At 52.1% G+C, this 19,894-nt stretch overlaps 1 protein-coding gene across 1 annotated transcript in view; it reads right to left on the bottom strand.

The window, feature by feature from the left end:
- Nucleotides 1-19,894, bottom strand: part of CROCC2 (ciliary rootlet coiled-coil, rootletin family member 2) — a 183,974-nt gene that overhangs the window by 63,717 nt on the left and 100,363 nt on the right. The window contains exons 20-25 of the mRNA XM_077825540.1: nt 17,213-17,356; nt 7,661-7,899; nt 6,923-7,082; nt 5,966-6,142; nt 5,115-5,466; nt 4,350-4,441 (exon numbers count right to left, since the gene is read on the bottom strand). Coding sequence (XP_077681666.1) covers nt 4,350-4,441; nt 5,115-5,466; nt 5,966-6,142; nt 6,923-7,082; nt 7,661-7,899; nt 17,213-17,356 — 1,164 coding nt within the window. The remainder of the gene's footprint in view (nt 1-4,349; nt 4,442-5,114; nt 5,467-5,965; nt 6,143-6,922; nt 7,083-7,660; nt 7,900-17,212; nt 17,357-19,894) is intronic.

The following is a 19,894-nucleotide window of genomic DNA, read 5'->3' on the forward strand; positions in this document are numbered from 1 at the left end:
CATCACTGACCACCAAGTTCAATGAGTGATAATTGCATGGGACAAAAAAAGCTCGAGGGTTTAACTCTTGGATCCATGTCTGCACTCCTCTGTTCTTTCCTCTCACATTGGCACCATTATCGTAGCCCTGACCTCTCATGTCAGCTATCGCAATTCCCGTATCTTCCAGCTTTTTAAGAAGTACATTTGTCATACCAGCTCCAGTAGTATCATCAATGTCAATAAATTCTAGAAAATGCTCTCTGACAGTCACCATTGCAGGGACATTTTCACTAGGTTCTGTTGTTGTTACAAAATGCACGATTAAAGTAATTTGTTTCGTATGGCTGATGTCAGGTGTGCAGTCCAGAATAACAGAGTAATATCTTGCTGACTTCAGATCTGCCACAATCTTCTGTTTGACTTTTGTTGCCAGTAACTGTATGATCTCATTTTGAATTGTTTTTCCAAGGTAATGGTGTGTGTACATTTCTTGAGTGGTTTCAAAGTAGCAGCCGTGTTAGTCTGTATCCACAAAAAGAAAAGAGTCTCTAAGGTGCCACAAGTCCTCCTTTTCTCATTTCTTGAGTGGTGATGGGTTGGATCACAGAAACCCCCTTGGGACTGCCAGTTGATGTGCCAAGGCTACTTCTGCCCCTGCTTTCCCTGCCAGCTTGGGACTCCAGCACCCTGTCTTGCTGAGCCAGACACATCCGTCTGCTCCAACATAGACCCAGGGTCTAATCCACGTGCCACAGAACTGCAGACTTAACTGAAAGAAACTCAAGAAGTGTTCCTGCCTTTAACACTCAGATGCCCAACTCCCAATGGGGTCCAAACGCCTAATAAATCCATTTTACCCTGTATAAAGCTTATACAGATAAACTCATAAATTGTTCGCCCTCTATAACACTGATAGAGAGATATGCACAGCTGTTTGCCCCCCCAGGTATTAATACATACTCTGGGTTAATTAATAAGTAAAAAGTGGTTTTATTAAATACAGAAAGTAGGATTTAAGTGGTTCCAGGTAGTAACAGGCAGAACAAAGCGAATTACCAAGCAAAATAAAATAGAACACACAAATCTATGTCTAATACAGTAAGAACTCTGAATGTAGATAAAAACCTCACCCTTAGAGGAATTCCAGTAAGCTTCCTTTTACAGACTAGACTCCTTCTAGTCTAGGTGCAGCAATCACTTACACCCCCTGTAGTTACTATCCTTTGTTCCAGTTTCTTTCAGGTATCCTTGGGAGTGGAGAGGCTGTCTCCCTAGCCAGCTGAAGACAAAATGGATGGGTCTTCCTGGGGTTTAAATAGACTTTCTCTTGTGGGTGGAGACCCCCTCCTCTCTCCTATGCAAAGCCCAGCTCCAAGATGGAGTTTTGGAGTCACATGGGCAAGTCACATGTCCATGCATGATTCAGAACTTACACTTAGCAGGCATGGTTCACATGCTTCCTTGAACATCCTCAGGTAGACTTCTTATGTGGATTGGAGCCTTACAAGATCCATTGTTCGCTAAGTGCTTCTTGACTGGACACCTAATTTGCACATCCCTCTCTCAAGAAGCTGACCAAATGCTCTATTAAGGCTGCTTAGAAATCAAGCCAGTACACAGGCAATATTCATAACTTCCAATACAAAAATGATACTTGCATACAAATAGGATGAATAGATTCAGTAGATCATAACCTTCATAGAGATATGTTACATGGCATATGTAGCTGTCAAGGTTCCTTCTCCACTCTGAACTCTAGGGTATAGATGTGGGGACCTGCATGAAAACCTCCTAAGCTTACTTTTACCAGCTTAGGTTAAAACTTCCCAGAGGTACAAAATTATTTTACCCTTGGATTTCCACTGCCACCACCAAACTTTATCTGGGTTTACTGGGAAACGTGGTTTGGACACGTCTTTCCCCCCCAAATCCTCCCAACCCTTGTGCACCACTTCTTGGGGAAGGTTTGGTAAAAATTCTCACCAATTTGCATAGGTGACCACAGACCCAAACCCTTGGATCTTAGAACAATGAAAAAGCATTCAGTTTTCTTTCAAGAAGACTTTTAATACAAGTAAAGGAATCACCTCTGTAAAATCAGAATGGTAGATACTTTACAGGGTAATTAGATTCAAAACATAGAGAATTCCTCTAGGCAAAACCTTAAGTTACAAAAAAGACACACAGACAGGAACAGTCATTCTATTCAGCACAGCTCTTTTCTCAGCCATTTAAAGAAATCATAATCTAACACATACCTAGCTAGATTACTTACTAAAAGTTCTAAGACTCCATTCCTGTTCTGTTCCCGGCAAAAGCAGCATACAGACAGACACAGACCCTTTGTTTTTCTCCCTCCTCCCAGCTTTTGAAAGTATCTTGTCTCCTCATTGGTCATTTTGGTCAGGTGCCAGCGAGGTTACCTTTAGCTTCTTAACGCTTTACAGCTAAGAGGATTTTTCCTCTGGCCAGGAGGGATTTTAAAGGGGTTTACCCTTCCCTTTATATTTATGACAGTAGCATAAAACATATTCCAATTATGTCATATATATATATAAGCATATTTCCATAAAGCCTTATGGGGGGCACCATCACAGACTCTTCTTAGATGCTCCTGGAGTACAGCATCAAACTCAGACATCAGCTCCACAATTTTAAGGAAGTTTCCATTGTTTGGCTGATCTGAAGTGCCACGCAGTGCTAGGTTTTGGGTAGCAAGCATTCTCACAATGGCAATAAGCCTTTTCAGAACATTTTGCCAGTAAAGAGACTCTGATGCAATCTTCTCTTGATGCTGATCATCTGCGGTGGCCTTTAACCTTAGTCTAATCTCAAGCTCTTTCCACCTATGGAATGCTCTCTGCTGATTTGTTGCCAGATTTTTCCAGTCCTTTGTTCCTGTAGAACCCAATGTGGCTAGAACATTAGACTGGAAGATTTTGCAACAAAAACAGTATGCGGAATTCTGGGTTTTTGAGTACATAAGCCATGGCTTCTCCACTTTGTCACCATTGGGGATTTCACGGCAGTAATGTGTTGGATGGAAACGTCTATTTTCATTGTCTTTGGGGAACATGAAGTTTTCCACTTGCTGTGGCCCAGGCAGTACAAGGAAGTCCCTCAGGCTACTGCTCAAGTGGGTCCACAGTCCTGCATCATCTAGACTTAAGGAACTAAACTCAGCAGCAGCTGTTCCTTGTGCCTCCACCACACTCTTCTCTGATCTACACTTTTCTTCAGGAATGTGCATGGTTACATCCATTTGAGATGGAGATATGGATGCTGCAGTAGCTTCCAGGTCACCTGCACTCTGACTAACTGGAAGATCAGGCATCTCCTCACCACTCACATCCTCACTGGGGCCAGAAGGCTCACCGTGAACATTTGTGTCTATGTATCTCAGGAGAGCTCCTTCCTGCTTAGATAGAAAAGCTTCCTTTGCTTGCTTTCTTTTTCTGAATGCTGCCCCAGATGGGCATTTTCTTCTTTCACTCATGACTGCTGTTCTGTGCCAGCTATAGCTCTCAACACTCAATTGAAGGGGACAAATAAGCAGGCTGGTAGCAGAGCCTGAGTGAGGGAAGATATCAGCGTCTTAAGGGCCAAACTGGCTCCTACTACTTCAGTTGACTGCCTGTTCTCCTCAAGTTGGTTCAGAGAAGCAGCAAGAAACAGGAAACTCCCTGAGAAGCTGGTGTTAATCAGTCCAGGCTCCTAGGGGTGCTAGAGAGGTACATAAGAGGCTCCTCCTCCTCCTTCTCCCTGCAGCTCCTGCTGCTTTCTGTTATTCCCTTTCACCTTTTCTCCTGCCTGCCTGTTATGTCTCTTGTACCCTCCTTCCTCCAGCACAGCACTCCACCATCTCTGTGCATCTAGAGCAGAGAGAATACATATGCACCAGCAGCAGACACAATTTTCTACTCTCTGGGTCCTAGCGGTGCCCACCTCCCCCCCCCACATAATCTGGCACCTGAGGTGGCCACCTCAGGTCGCCTCATGATAAGGCCAGCCCTGCCGAGGGCTGTGTCCCATGCTGCAGTGCTGGGAGTGACTGTGCTGGTTAGAGCTTGGCGGACAAGGCGCAGATTGGAAGCTACATTGAGAGATTAAATGAATAAGGGTAATGCTTGCATGCAGTCCTGGACAGTACCAAGGCCTCGTTTCTGCGCTCATTCTAACTGAAAGAGACAGGACTTTAAAGTCCTTGTACATTTGTTTCAGTTAATTCAGCAATCCAATGTGGGGGCAAATCTCTGTCAGTGTTGCCAGTGATCATGACGCTGAGAATGGCCTGGGTGCGAGCAGAGAGTGGGGAGTTTGTGGAGGGGCAAGGGGACACCATGGGAGCAGAAAGGAGATGCTCTTACCCTCTCTCTCTGAGTGTCTCGCAACTCCTGCAGGAAGTCTCTCAAGGCTTCTCGGACTCCATCCAGGTCAGGCTCGCTGGCACTGTGCTCCCCTTGGAGAGGGGAAGCCCAACCAAAGGGGGAGCAGGAACGGCTCCTCTCTGGAGAGCCAGTGCAGGAGGCTGGAGTCCGTTGCCCGTCAGTTCCTGTGGTGGCAGAGAAGAGCTCAAAGCCTGAATGCCAGGTGGGTGTGTTAGGAGAGGGACCGTCAGGCAGGCCTAGACCATCCCCATGTGATAATGGCAGGGGGCAATATGGATTATCTGGTACAAGACAAGCGTGTCACTACAGCCAGAGAACTGCGGTTCTCTCCTCAGCCCAGCCTGGGGATAATCCATGCACGGATTCAGAGCCACCCCCTCCAGAAATTGCTGCTAGGTTGGATTTCCAGGCAGACCCCTGTCCCCTCTGTGGCTTTCCCCTTTCAGGGCAGGGATAGCTGCCTGACACTCAGTTTCCTTCAAATGCCACCCTCTTCCCCTTCAAAATGACTGCTGCCATGGCAATACCTTTCCCTCTGTGATGTATCTTCCCCCACTCTGGAAGGCTGCTGTGGCTTGCACACAGGCCTGCCAGAGCAGCCCTCACCCTCGAGCACTGGGGAAATGTCATGCAGCTCTTGTGACGTGTAATCAGTGCTCCAGTGCAGTCACACACACGGCACTCTGTGATCTGGCCCACTCAGTCTGTCCCCCAAACCCAGCTGAGCCCTCCAAGGCTGCTGACCTTTGCTAGGGGAGCAGGGTCTCTGCGGCGAGGGGCTCTGCCCGCCCAGCCCTAGTGTCCGGCGCACGGCAGAGTGCAGCATCCCCAGCTTCGACTCCACCTCCCTCTTGGCAGCCTCCATCTTGGCCAGATCTGTCTCTAGGCCGTGGAGGCGCCCCTCGGTGGTGCTGAGGCGCAGCTGGAGGCCTTTGCTGGCCCCGCCGGCCTGCTGCAGCTTCAGCTCCATGTTGTGGAGCTCATCCTGGAGCTTCTTCTCCTTGCTGTGACTCTCGCCCAGGCTGTCGACCAGCCCCTTTTCTCTGGCTCTGGCTTCCCACTCCACCTCCACCAGCTTCCTCTGCAGGCTCAGTACCTAGAAGGGAGTGCACTGCAGAGTAACTGCCAGGCCCTGTCTGCATATGGTCCACCAGAGAGCATGCTGGGAGGGACAGGAGGAGTGCAGTGCCTCGACACACGCGCAGCGGCCAGGAGCCTCCCAGCGCAGACCCAAAGACAGCCCTCTCTGCAGCACGGGAGCGCCCATAGTTCAGTGCACAGGCTCCCAGACTGAGCTGCTGCTCTCCACCCCACTGGCAGAGAGAGCCCTGGGTCACTCTCTGGAAACCCCAGGGCAGTGTTTACAGGCAGGTGCCAGGGAGTGGAGTGCTCTCCCCTCTGCTGCAGGGCTGCATCCTCAGGGTGATGGGAAGGAACAGGAGGGGAGGGGAACAATCCTTGAGGTCTCCCACAGGAGCCTGGTGGGCCTAGCTAGGCTAATCTAGCAATGGCCTAGTACCCTTCCCTCCAGACCATCCTTTCCCTCTGCCTCCATCCCTCGCTGCCCGCCTCTGCCTGCCAGCTCCAGTGCCTACTCGGTTCACCTCTTTGCGAACACATTTCTGGCCGCCCTCCATCTCCGCGATCCTCTGCTTCAGCTCCAGGGACTGCCTGTGGCACTGCTGCTCGCGCTGCTCCTGCTGCAGGAGACAGGCCTGCAACTCGCTCACCTCTTTGCCCTTCTTGCTGTTTTCTCCCCCCAGCGTCTTCACCTGCAAAGGGAGGTTCTTCAGGTTGCCCCTGGGCTCAGCCTGGGGTACATGGGCCATGCTGGCAGGCCCATCTTGGCCACAGCAAGACACTGCTGCTGCCCTGACCGGGGGCAGGACTGGCTCCCCCCGGCAATGACTGCTTGAGAATGGACAAAATGGTCCCTTCTTAGTCTGGTTCCTCCACCTCCCCAGAGGAGCTGGCCAAGTGCCACAGGGTGGAAAGTACCAGTGTGGGACCCACTGATTCACTCTGGGTCACTAGCAGGCTTCTCCAGCCGCCTTTCCCCAGCCCGCCAGGCCTGGGCCGGTGCTGGCGCAGCCCACGGGGAGCAGGCCTGTGTAGCACACTCCCCTCTGCAGTCAGCCGCTCCAGTGGCCAGTGGGATGGGGAATGAGACCAGGCCATTCTGCTCCTTGCACTGGGGGATTGAGGCTGGGGAGCTTTGAATCCTCCAGTTTTCTACCCAACGGGTTTTCAGGGCATGGTCTCCATTTGGGAGGGAGATGCCCCTCACCTCCCTGGGAGATGCATTTCTGGACATGCCCCAGGGGACCTCTGGCTGCTACCAGCTCTCCCTCTCACCCTGGCATTGTTCCAGGTTGCCACAGGGGAATGGGACCCATTCAGTGGCCCAAATGTGCAGCCTACAAGGAGGCATCGCAGTCAGGAAGTTCCCAGGATGGGAGGTGCTAGGGCAGAATGTGTCTGCGAAGGCTGATAGAGCTGGGACACAGCAAAGGGACCTGGCTTGCACGTGTTCAGGAGCCATCCGCACTCACCTGTCTGCGCAGTTCCTGCAGCTCCCGGCGGGCCTCCATCCGAGACTTCTCCACCTCCCGCAGGCTTGCCCTCAGCTCTCCTGCCTCTTTCTGAGCTGCAGCCTTGGCTTCCTCCAGCATGGTGATTTTCTGCTCCTTCTCCTCTAGGCCTCTCTTCAAGCTGAAGCAGACATGCATGGTCACTCCTGGCCGGGAATGCTGAAGGGCTGTGAACGGACATCTATGCAGGGGGCACCACCCACACAGTCACCCAGCTGTTGTCACGATGTGAGTGGGAGCTCTGGGCTGTTTGGGGACAGGTATAGAAGGGAAAGAACCCAGCTGGAAGTGGACAGTCGGCAGAGAAGAGGTCAGACCATGCTACTGTGCCCATTCCAAGGAGCCCTAGTGCAGCCCTTGGACTGGCCTCTGGGCCCAGTTCTGACGGGAAAGAGACACGGATTGATGGACTGGCTCTGGACTGAGCTATGGGAGAAGGAGCTGCCTTGGGCCTGCCTGGAATGGCTGCAGGGTCCAGCCCTACTTGTACATCCCAGGCCTGAATACAGTGCCCAGTGCTTAGCTGGAATGGCTTTGGGTGGACGTGCTGGTAGGTCTTTGTTACTGTTCCGCACTCTCTGGTTTGGATCTGGGACCCAGCTAACAGTCCCTGGCCATGCCTGAACCTTGGCAGGCTATCACAGTGCCAAGTAATGTCTGCTGCAGGGTGCAGCCCACCTGGCACTGCACAGAGCCTACCTGATCCTTTCGCTCTCCGTCTTCTTGATAGCGGCCCGCAGCTCAGTATTGGATTTCTGCATTATTTCCTTCTCCCTGGTCTCATCCCCCAAAGCCCTGCGGGTTTCCAACATCTCCTTGCACTGGAGCTCTTGGGCCTCCTCACCATCCTGCAACCTGCGGTGCAACTCGATCAGGTCCTTATGCGCCCCATCGCGGGCATTCTCTGCAAGCCGCAGCTGCGTCCTTAACTGTTCTGCCTTTTAGGGAGAGACACAGACATGCAAGCCCTGTACACTCTCACCCAGGATCTCTGCCCTACTAGAGGAGCAGAGCAGGTGTCTGCTGCTTGTCATCTAGGATGGGTGAATGCCAGTCCATCCTCCCAGGAGAAGGTGGCAGCTGCTAAGCCAGCATGATGCCCTATGCAAAGGGGGCTCGGCTCCTCATTACAGTTGTGAGGAGACTGGGCACTCCACCCTGGCAGGAGGCACACGACACCTTGAGAAGCTGGCTTGTTTCACAGTCCAGCATGCGAAGGAGGAATATGAAGTCCTTGTACAGTGCAATGTGCTGCCAGCCCAGCCTGTGAGCGCTGCAGTCATAGACTCATAGAAGATTAGGGTTGGAAGAGACCTCAGGAGGTCATCTAGCCCAACCCCCTGCTCAAAGCAGGACCCACCCCAAATAAATCACCCCAGCCAGGGCTTTGTCAAGCCAGGCCTTAAAAACCTCTAAGGATGGAGTTTCCACCACCTCCCTAGGTAACCCATTCCAGTGCTTCACCACCCTTCTAGTGAAATAGTTTTTTCCTAATATCCAACCTAGACCTTTGTTCCTGAGACCATTGTTCCTTGTTCTGTCATCTGCCACCACTGAGAACAGCCTAGCTCCATCCTCTCTGGAATCCCCCTTCAGGTAGTTGAAGGCTGCTGTCAAATCCCCCCTCATTCTTCTCTTCTGCAGACTAAATAAGCTCAGTTCCCTCATCCTTTCCTCATAAAAAACGGTTACTCACCTTCTCATAACTGTTGTTCTTTGAGATGTGTTGTTCATGTTCATTCCAATCAGGTATGTGTGGGCGCATGTTCACGGTAGCCAGATTTTTTCCCCTAGCAGCATTTGTCGGTCAACCTGGGCGCCCCCTGGAGTCGCGCCTTCATGGCACTCAATATAGAGCCTTGAAGAACAACAGTTACGAGAAGGTGAGTAACCATTTTTTCTTCTTTGAGTGCTTGTTCATGTCGATTTCAATCAGGTGACTCACAAGCCCAAGTTTAGGTCGTAGTGTCGGAGTCTTCCACTGATTGGAGCACTGCTTGTTGTAATTGCATAGTGCGTGGTGAAAGTATGGATGGAGGATCATGTCGCTGCTCTGCAGATTTCCTGAGGGGGAACCTGAGCCAGGAACACTGTTGATGAAGCCTGCACCCTGGTGGAGTGCACAGTGACTGGAGGTGCAGGAACCACAGCCAGGTTGTAGCGCTCACGAATACAGGACACTATCCATGATGAGATGCATTGTGACGATACCGGCTGACCTTTCTTTCTGTCTGCCACTGCCACAAATAACTGGACCGACTTTCTGAATGGCTTTGTCCTCTCCATGTTGAAGGCTAGCACCCTGCAGACATCCAGAGAGTGCAGTCTCTGTTCCCTACCGCTGGAATGAGGCTTAGGGTAGAATACCGGGAGAAAGACGTACTGGTTAATGTGAAACTGCGACACAACCTTTGGGAGGAAAGCAGGATGAGGCCTGAGCTGAACCTTGTCCTTATAGAACATGTTATAGGGAGGCTCTGATGTTAGGGCCCTGAGCTCAGACACCCTCCTAGCTGAGGTTATTGCTACCAGGAACACCACCTTGTAAGAGAGGTAGAGCAGGGAGCATGTCACCAATGGTTCAAATGGTAGTCCCATGAGCCTAGAGAGGACCAGGTTGAGGTCCCAGGTGGGGACAGGCTGACGGACTTGAGGGTACAGTCTGTCGAGTCCTTTTAAAAATCATCTGACCATAGGGTTAGCCCCCTGCACTCAGATGGCAGGCCGATATGGCATCTAAGTGCACCCTTATTGAAGAGAATGAAAGCCCCTGCTGCTTCAGATGGAGCAAGTAGTCCAGAATGAGCAACACTGAAGCTGGCGTCAGGGATGAATGGCACTACACAGACCAGATTGAAAATCTCTTCCATTTGGCAAGGTAGGTGGCTCTTGTAGAGGGTTTCCTGCTACCAAGGACGACTTGTCTAACCTGGTCTGAACAGGAAAGCTCCATCGGGTTCAACCATGGAGCTTCCATGCCGTGAGGTCAAGCGACTAGAGGTTTGGATGTTGAAGACAACCATGATCTTGTGTCAGAAGGTCCAGGAAGAGTGGAAGGGTGATTGGGACTTCCACAGACACATCTAGGAGAGATGTGTACCACTGCTGATGGGGCCAGGCTGGTGCTATCAATATGACCTGAGCTCGTTCCCTCCGGATCTTGAGGAGTACCTTGTGAATGAGTGGTATGGGCGTAAAGGAGATGGCCTCCCCATGGAAGGAGGAATGCGTCCACTCTGGAGCCGGGGCTTTGATTCTGGAAGGAGCAGAACTGATGGCACTTCCTATTGTGTTGCGTGGTGAATAGGTCTATCTGGGGAAAGCCCCACCTCAGGAAGATTGAGAATGCGACGTCGGTGTGAAGGGACCACTCCTGGGTGTGAAATGACCTGCTGAGGTGGTCCTCCAGCTCGTTCTGTACCCTGAGGAGGTACGACACTTGCAGGTGTATTGTATGTTTCACACAGTAGTTCCACAGCATGGCTTTCTGCCACAGGGAGCATGCACCCCCCCCTGTTTGTTGGTATAGAACATTGCTGTTGTATTGTCCATCATAACTGATACACAATGTCCCGTTAAGTGTGCACAGAAGGTCTGGCATGCTAGGCGCACCACTCTCAGCTCTCTGACTTTGATGTGGAGAGCCAGATCTGCCTGAGACCAGAGACCCTGAGTCCTGCTGTCTCCCAGATGAGCTCCCCACCCAAGTCTGATGCATCCATCACTAGCGAGAGAGACAGCTGCGGACTGGTGAAGGGGACCCCTGAGCACACTTCCTGAGGGTCAAGACACCAGATAAGGGAGTCGATGACCAGGTGAGGCAGGGTCACAGTCCTGTCCAAGCTGTCCCAGGCTTGGTGATACACTGACACAAGCCACGACTGAAGAGGTCGAAGGCTGAGTCTGGCATGCTGCACCACCTAGCTACAGGCAGCCATGCTGTTTCTTGCTGTGGTGGTGGGAAACTGTCGGATATCTGTCAGGGCCTGAAACCTTGCTTCTTCCAGGTATGCCCTGGCTTGGGTTGATTCCAATACTGCTCCTATAAACTCTATCGTCTGGACAGGGGACAGAGTCGATTTTGCTTCGTTTAGAGGGAGACCCAGGTTGTCAAAGGTGGCTCTGATGAATCTGACCTGAGCCTCCACTTGCATCCTGAAGTGGCCCTTCATCAGCTAGTCATTGAGGAATGGAAACACCTGTACCTGGTGACTGTGCAAGAACGCGGCAATGACTGCCATGTACTTGGTGAAGACTTTAGGTGCTGCTGACAGGCCAAACGGAAGGACTGTAAACTGGTAGTGGTACCATTCCACAAATCTTAAGTACTTCCCGTGGGGCTGAGTGACTGTGATATGGAAATATGCGTCCTTCAAGTTAAGGGCAGCATATCAGTCTGCTGGGCCTAGTGATGGGATGATTGAGGCCAAAGAGACCATACGGAACTCGAGTTTCTTCACAAACTTGTTGAGTTCTCGCAGGTCCAGGATGGGCCTGAGGCTGCCTTTGGCTTTTGGTATAAGGAAATACCGGGAGTAAAAGCCCTCGCCCCTGTGCTCCTGAGGAACCTCCTCCATTGCCCCTTGAGATAGGAGTGACTGCACCTGCTGGATAAGGAGCTGCTCGTGAGAAGGGTCCCTGAAGAAGGACGGGGAAGGTGGATGGAAGGGTGGGTGGGCACAGAATTGGATGGAGTATCCTCTCTGTACCGTGTGGAGCACCCAAAGGTCCAAGGTGATATGGAACCATGCATGGTAGAAAGAGGACAGTTGGGATGAGAAGGTAAGGCGGGGTGGATACAGTTGAGGATCTGGTGCACCGTCCTCGACCTGTTTCAATCCAGAGGGTGGTTTAGATTGGCCAGAGCCCTGGACTGAGGACAGTGCGGTCGCCTTCTGCCATTTCTATTCCTCCTCTGTGAGCCGTCCTGATGGTTCTGCGGCTGACAGAACCATGGAGGAGGTTGCGGCCTAAAATGTTTATGTAGTGTAGCGGGTGAATGGAGGCCCAATGATTTGAGAGTGACTCTCGAATCCTTCAGGCTATGCAGCTTTTATCCATCTTTTCAGAAAATAGAGCCAAACCCTTGAAGGGGAGGTCCTGAATAGTTTGTTGGACCTCATATGGCAAGCCCAGGATTTGGAGCCAGGAGTCTCTCCTCATAGCTATGCCTGTGGCCATGACATGAGCCAGTGCGGCTTGCAGCAAAGTCCTGGAAATGAGCTTCTCTTCCTCCACGAGAGCTGAAAAATCGGCATGGGAGTCCTGCAGCAACAGCTGTGCAAATTTAGCCATTGCCCCGGATGTGTTGAAGCAGTACCTACTGACAATGGCCCGCTGATCTGAAATGCGGAGCTGTAAGCCTCCAGTGGAGTAGAACTTTCTCCCATAAAGGTCAAGCCTTTTTGCCTCCCTATTCTTTGGGGAGGGTCCCTGGAAGTCCTGACACTTGTGTTGGTTGGCAGCATTGACCACAAGAGAGTCAGGTGTGTGATGCGTGTATAAATGCTTGGGACACTTGGATGGCACAAAGTAGCATCTTTCGTTGCACTTAGCCGTAGGGAGCAACGAGGCTGGGGTCTGCCACAGAGTTTTTGTGGTGTCAGAGATGGTCTTTAATGAGGGGCAGGGCAATCCATGCAGGTCCGGAGCGAGAAGATCCACCACTGGATCTGCATCCTCCACTACCTCCTCCGCCTAAATGCCCAGGCCCTGGGAAACCCTCTACAAAATTGCTGCAGAACCCCATTGTCCTCCAAGGCTGGGGCTGTCATCGTGCCCGTCAATGCCTCATCTGGAGAGGACGAGGAAAAGACCCCACGAGGGGTGGCTGCTCCCTTCCTTCCACACCCAAGGGGTCCCGTGGCACCTGGGTTTTTTGGGCCAGTGCCGACCCAGATGGTGTTGTGCCCCTCAGTGCCAAAAGTGCCATCAGCGTCCATATCATCCTCGACGTCAGAATTTCTGCTGATGCCAGAATTGCCATTGGTGCCAGAGTCCCTGCCAGTGCTGGTGCCACCGGGACCCCAGGGCCTGGCTGCACCAGAGGCATTGAGATGGTAGCAAAGGGTGGTAATAAGCCTACCCCCAATCCTGCTGGTGCCAAAGCCAGTGACATCATCCTGGAATTAGACCCTTGGCTGCAACAGGGATACAAATGACGGGGATACAAATGAGGCCAAAGCCAGTGACATCACCCTGGAATTAGACCCTTGGCTGCAACCTTGGCTTTCATGAAAAGCCCAGGGAGTCCAACATGTCCATGGTGCCAGGGGCTGCCATTGGACGGGCCATGGTGCTGGGTAAAGGTGCCAGTCCCGAGTTGACGTGGACCATCTGGTTCTACTCCTCCGGAACCGATAGGACTCCGAGGTGTTTGAAAATGATGACCACAGGGGAGTGGCACTTCTAGGCACCAAGCTTTCGCGCCAAGGGCTTGGGGATCGACGTGGCTGCTGGGTGTGCTCTGGTGCTGGGTGCCTGGGTCGGAGATCAGCAGGCTATCATAGTGGGCTTTCCCCTTGAAGGAGCCCATCTGGGAGGAAAGAACAGTGCTATGAGGTGAAGCAGTTCTTGGGCCACCTCAAACACCTCCGGTGTCGAAGGGAGGTGCAGCTCCCGGCTCGGCCTTGGCAAGCGAGGAGGGTCCGGACTCAACTGCCCTTCCACGCGGGCAGGAGTTGGCATGTCCGTCACCGGTGGAGCAGCACTAGTGTAGCCTGACTTGGGTCTCACAGCAGCAGGCTCCTTAGGCCTAGCTGGGGGAGAGTGACCTCTCTCTGTCCTCGTCTTTTGCGGCACCGGCAATTGCAAACGGTACCTGCATGCGGCACGCGTGCTGCAAGTGGAGCCAGAACTGTGCCGTGAGTCCTTATCCTTACCCGGCACCGGTGCTCGTGCTGACAGTGCTGGAGCGCTCCGCACCGAGGATGATGTATTCGGCGCAGGGTCTGTCAACCCAGGGTCAGACTGGGGGCAGAGTGCTGTTTCCATAAACAGGACCTTCAGGCACTGCTCTCTATCTTTTAAAGTCCTGGGCTGAAAAGTCTTAAAAATGGCACAATGATCCTTCTGATGGCCCTTGCCTAAACACTTTAGACATGAGGTGTGAGGATCACTTCTGGGCATACACTTGCCGTAGGCTTTGCAGGGTTTGAAGCCCGGAGACCCCAGTGCTGGGAGAGCGTAGGAGGGGATTCCCCACCCCCAAGAGGAAACTTATTGAACACTAATGAACTACTAACTATTAACAAACAATGGAAAATTAATAGAGAACAACGTGAGAAACTGCTAAATGTGCTTGTTGAGACGAGCACAGGAAAGTTCCAGCTAACCATCACTGGTGGTAAGAAAGACCTGTGTGGGTGGCAGGTTGACAGGGCTCTATATTGAGCGCCATGAAGGTGCAACTCCAGGGGACACCCAGACTGACCCGATGGATACTGCTAGGGGAAAAATCTTCCGGCTACTGTGCATGTGCACACCCCTGATTGGAATCGACATGAACAAGCACTCAAAGAAGAAGTCATGTGCCCCAGCCCCATAATCATTTTTGTTGCTCTCCACTGAACTCTCTCCAATTTGTCCACATCCTTTCTGTAGTGGGGGGCCCAAAACTGGACACAGTACTCCAGATGTGGCCTCACCAGTGCCCAATAGAAGGGAATAATCACTTCCCTTGATCTGTTGGCAATGCTCCTACTAATGCAGCCCAATATGCCGTTAGCCTTCCTGGGAACAGTCTGGCACAGCGGGGTACCTGTAGGGGATCACAGCCGGGGAATCCCTGAGAAAAAGGGCCTAGAGAGAGATACGCTCCCACAGAGCATGAAGGCTGGCTCTGCTTCAGCTGCACCTCTCTGGTCACTCCAGGATCAGCGACAGTGGGGCTGATTCCACACCTTCCTTCACATGCCAGCACAGCTGCCACAGAGACATGGCAAGGAGACATGGAGGGCACTCAAGGGAGGAGAAGCCTATACAGATTCAAAGCAAATGATGCCAGTAAATGAATGTTATAACTTATGGCTGTTTACAACACAGTAGCCCGTGGAGGTACCAGCAGAGATTATATCCAGGTGCTGCACCCACACACTGGGAGAGACTGGCCCTACCCCAGAGAGCTCTGTGGCTAAATGGGCACAGGACAGGAGGGGAAATGGAGGCCAGGGATGTGATGTGATTTGCCCAAGGTCAGTGTCCAAGGTGGGATGGACCCCAGTCTCCTGACTCCCAGGTCACTGTCTTATTCAGTAGCCCAGCCAGGGCCTAATCACATTCCCACTCTTGATGTCAAAAGGAGGGGAGTGAAGGTTGTGTAGCATTCCTGGAGATAAGTCAGCTGTTTCCCTCCTTAGCACAGGGTTGCTGGTGCGGGATGGGAGGGGTGGGGAGGCAGCTGGGAAATCTCTCAGTGTTGAGCCCTTTGATTCTGTCCCTTTAAAAAGCTGCCTTGAGTTTATCCTGCTGCTCCAGTTCTTCCCCGGTGACCTTTGAGGTGGGGGCTGGGGTGAGGGGGTGGGATAGAAATTTCCGCAGAAACTTGAAGTCACCAGTTTCTTTCGTTCCTTCCTCCTCCTTCGATCTGTAAAACCCTAACACTGTCCAGATCCTCCCTGTTGGCCCGGATCACTCCGTCCCGCTCCGTGTTGTTATTGTTCTGTTTCTGAGGAGGATTAGGGTGAGCTCCCCCTCCCATCCCCCAACCCACATATGGGATCCACAAATGTGCCTAGCATTTTCCACCAAGCTCAGCAGAAATTCACCCAGAAGGTCAGTGACCAAAGAAACGGGCGATCCATCATAAAACACACTGTTTTCATTTCCCAGGATAGAGGGGAGGGGGCTGGGATTGAGAAAAAGAACAAAACCATGAAAAGAAAACAACCTCAGCTCCTTCTCTGCAAAGACAACCTTCCCCATTTGCAGGAATGTGACAGCTGATGCTCTTAATATGATTATCATAATTATTTCTTTACTAGAAATTTTATTAAAAGCCTCTTTTGAAATCCATGCTCAGGGAGCCAAATCTCCAGCTGAGTCCTGGATGGAAGGACAGAGCAGAGGGAAGCATGGGGAGGAGAGACCGAGTGTGTGCATGCATGTGTGTGTACGTGTGCACGCCTGCATAGGGAAGGTATGGCTGCAGAACTGGCCTGAGACACTTCCTCAAGTTAAAAGGCTGTGAAAATGTTATGGTTCCCATGGCAATAAGTGGGCCCTAGCTGGTGCCTAATAGGATTTCTCTGTCCTCAGCTTGTTATATAAGCCCTTTAACTGTCTTTCTCCCACTCCCTGCCAATCTCTCCCGCTCCCTCAGCCCCCCTCCCTCATCCGCCTTTATCTCTGGGTTTTGCACCCCTTTTTTAAACTGGGACTAGCTCCTGGGTCCCTCTTTCTGTGCCACAGTTCCTCAGACCTTATTGTATGCCAGTGCGGCCCCCTCCTTCCTCAGATCCCTCTGCCTCCCTGTGCTCTGAATTCCCTTCTCCTGCTTGCCTGTGTGGTCCCTTCCAGGGTCGGACTTTGAAATCTGTTGAAAGGAGCTCATTGTTGCCAAAATAAACAGCCTGTCATGTTAAATTGCTCTCTCTCCTCTTTCATGTTCTTTAATTTTCTGCCCCCCCACCCCCCCCCTTCCTTTTGTGGTGGGCCATTCTCTTGCTCTGATGCTGACTCACCAGAGCTGTTAGCCAGGGAGCAGAGCCCAGATCACAGACAGCACTGGGCTAGGGCTCCCACCTGGCCCTTACTCCCCCAGGGTTTGAGCCAGCTTGTGCCATCTGCCGTGGCTGGTATAGAAGCGATGGTTGTGGGAAGCTCACAGCTGCTCCCCAAGCAGCGTACCCAGCAGGAAGGCTCTGAGGCACTTGCATGGGATGACAGCGCACAGCTACAATGTGTTTTGGGTCAGTTATGAATGCTGCTGGTGTTGTGTGACTGCCATCACCAGGGACTGACCCCAGGACCCCCAGAGCTAAAAGCACGAGCTGCTACAGCTTGAGCTAAAGAGCCAACACTTCATGGCTAGAGCTGCTGCTGCGAAGACTCCTCTCCTCTGTGGATGGGCATGGCATGGGGCCTGTAACACACTCCCCTGTGGGCAATACTTGCACTGATGGCTGGACTCAGGGCAAAGACCTGTGCAGGTGAGGCCGGACTTGTCTCCTCTGTCAGACGGGCTTGCTCAGACTCTTGGCAAGCAGAGAGTTAACCCCTGGTGCACAGATGACCCAGAACAACCATACATACCTCCCTCCCTGCAGAGTCCCTCTCTCTTGCCAGCTCCTTTATGTGCTCATTCAAGCTCTTGGCCTCTCTCTGATGGGCAGCCACCGCGTCTTCAAACTGAGCCTGGAAGGTGTGCAGCTCTCCGGTGATACTGGTGACTGTGTTCTGTGGGGGGACCAGGAGGGGAAAAATGCCATCAGTGATGCTCGGTCTGCGTGCCCATGTGTGCCAGGCTGGTTGCAGACCATGCTGCTTTACCTCTTACACTCATGCTCCAACCAGCTAACACCCAAGTGTAACGCACTCACTGTCAGCTGGTCCCACGGAGCCCAGAGCATAAGGACCATGGGGAGGAGCGTGCTGGTTTGCAGGACAAGGCTCTGTAAGCCAGTGGGTGATGCCAAAGGGCGGCTGCCTCCTCCCTAAGCCAGGTCAGCACTGGTGACAGACAGTGCCCATGCTGCTCAAGGGACCAGTGTTTTGCTTTACAGCTAGGGTGCACTGCAGAAGGCCCAAGTGACAGCCACCACCTTGGCCAGGGCCTGAACCAGAGACCTCCAGAGCTAAACAGGAGAGCTGCTCCAGAACTGGGACTGTGACGGACTGGCATCCTCCGTACGTCAGACACAGAGGGGCACGGAATACACGTGGGCCAGCAGGTTTCAAATCCCTGCCTTCCTCTGCCCAGCTCCTGCGCTCCCATGGTGTGCAACTCCCCTCCCTGCCTTCCTGACACGTTTCTATGTGCCTTGCAATGCAGCTACAGCAAGGCCTGGCTCCCATCCCACCCCCAGTGCTGTGCATTGCGAGGGACTGTGTAGTGCTGCAGTGGAGTGAAAGCAGTGTGAGTTCATAGTGAGGACCACTTGTTTCCACAGGCCGATTTCCCATCCATGTAGTTGTTAGTCAGAGGAGAATCAGGCCCACAGGGGGATTCACCCCGTGCCTGTGCTGAGCCCAATGTGTGCCCTTGATCCTTGGACTGCTGGGGCTGGTTAGCCCCCAGCCTGTGTCCAAGCAGCCTCACAGGCCAGCCTCTCTTGGGTCCTGGCTATAGTGTCCCCCCAGCAGCTGGGAATGGCTGGGTTTAGCAATGTCCCAGCCATGCCCTCAGCACACCTCCTGGACTGGAGGATCCTTCAGGGCATCATGCAGGGCAGCTATTCCAGCTCTGTGCCTGGAGGGGGCAGCCTCCTACTGCAGGGAGGCATGACACTTGTGCTGGCACAAAGGGGTGAATTCCCCACAATAGGACCAGACAGCAGCCTGGCCTTGCAGATGCACTTGAACAGAGGCATGCCCCCCCATATCCACTGCAGAAGCAAGCAGATGAGCAGGGCTGAGCTCCACTGCCGACATGCCTGCAAGCACAGCAATGCTGGCACATGGGGGTAGCAATCTGGCCTGGGACAGTCCCCTTCTAGGAGCCAGGGAGAAGGGGGCAGGAATTGTGCCTTTTAACCAGGGCTCTAGGCAAAGGGACGGACAGCAGCCCATAGCCATAGTTTAGCCAGGAAGGATTTAAAGGACATCGTCAGCTGTTTACATGTGTTCTCTTTTTCCCTTTCCATTGTATCGGATGCCCATTTTGATTCTTTACTGTGTCCCATGATCTGCCCAGGATGTTTTCTCTTCTGCATTTCTAATGGAGCTAAAATTCATAGAATCATAAAATGCAGAGATGAAAGACGACCTGTTAGATCATCCACCCCAGCCCCCTGCCAATGCAGAACTGCTCCCTGCAGAACATTCCCGAGTGACTTGTCTAATCTAGACCAAGTATGAGCAGCTCCAGCGAAGGGGCTTCCAGCACTTCCCTGAGAAGATTATTCCATGGTTTAATTGCCCTTATTGTTAGGAAATTTTTCCTGATGTCTAGCCTAAATTTTTGTTTGTGAAGTTTGATCCCATTATTTTGTCACTCCTCCCTGAGCTACTCTATACAATCATCCCTCTCTGTCATGTTCCCATCCTTTAATACTGCACAGTTCTTGCACCCCTTCAGGGTCCTGCACTGTACTATACAAAGATTTCATTCTTGTCGCCTTTTCCCAGACATAGGCCAGTCCTTCTGAACCTGCAATCGCTTTTGTTGCCTCTCTCTGAATTGACTCCCGTTTGCCACTATCTTCCTTGGAATGGGGCACCCAAAACTGCTACACGCAGAATTCCAAAGGTGCTTGAACTAACCCGTTACCTCTCTGGGTTGGGATGTTACAGGCCAGATACCCAGCCGGTGAAAATTAGCATAGCACCACTGACTTCCATGGAGTTATGCTGATTTGCACCAGCTGAAGATATGGCCCACAGGGATACAGCCTATGGGCCCCAGGAAGTGACTGGCAAAACTCTAATCAGCTCCAACAGAAGGAGGATCAGACTTGCACCAGCATGGCGATACAATGGATGCTATCCACTGTCATGCCTCAGCATCTCCTCCCTGCTTTGTAGATTTGTGCTTTCCCCCCATCTGCCAAAAGGCCCTAGACCCTCATCTTGCAAAACTCAAGTGTTTTACTTAACTCATATGAGCAATGCTGCTGAACTCAGCAGGGTTCCTCAGCTGTGTGAGCGCTTGGGAGCTTGGGGCCCACTTAGATTTTTTTTCCAAGTTAAAGCTAGTTAATTCTTGCCCATTTCTCTTCTCTCTCTGTGTCCACGTATATTTTCTCTGCAGCCTCCTGGATGCTTTATATTAGCCAG

The sequence above is a fragment of the Eretmochelys imbricata genome, chromosome 9 (assembly GCF_965152235.1).
Source record: "Eretmochelys imbricata isolate rEreImb1 chromosome 9, rEreImb1.hap1, whole genome shotgun sequence".
Lineage (NCBI taxonomy): Eukaryota > Metazoa > Chordata > Testudines > Cheloniidae > Eretmochelys > Eretmochelys imbricata.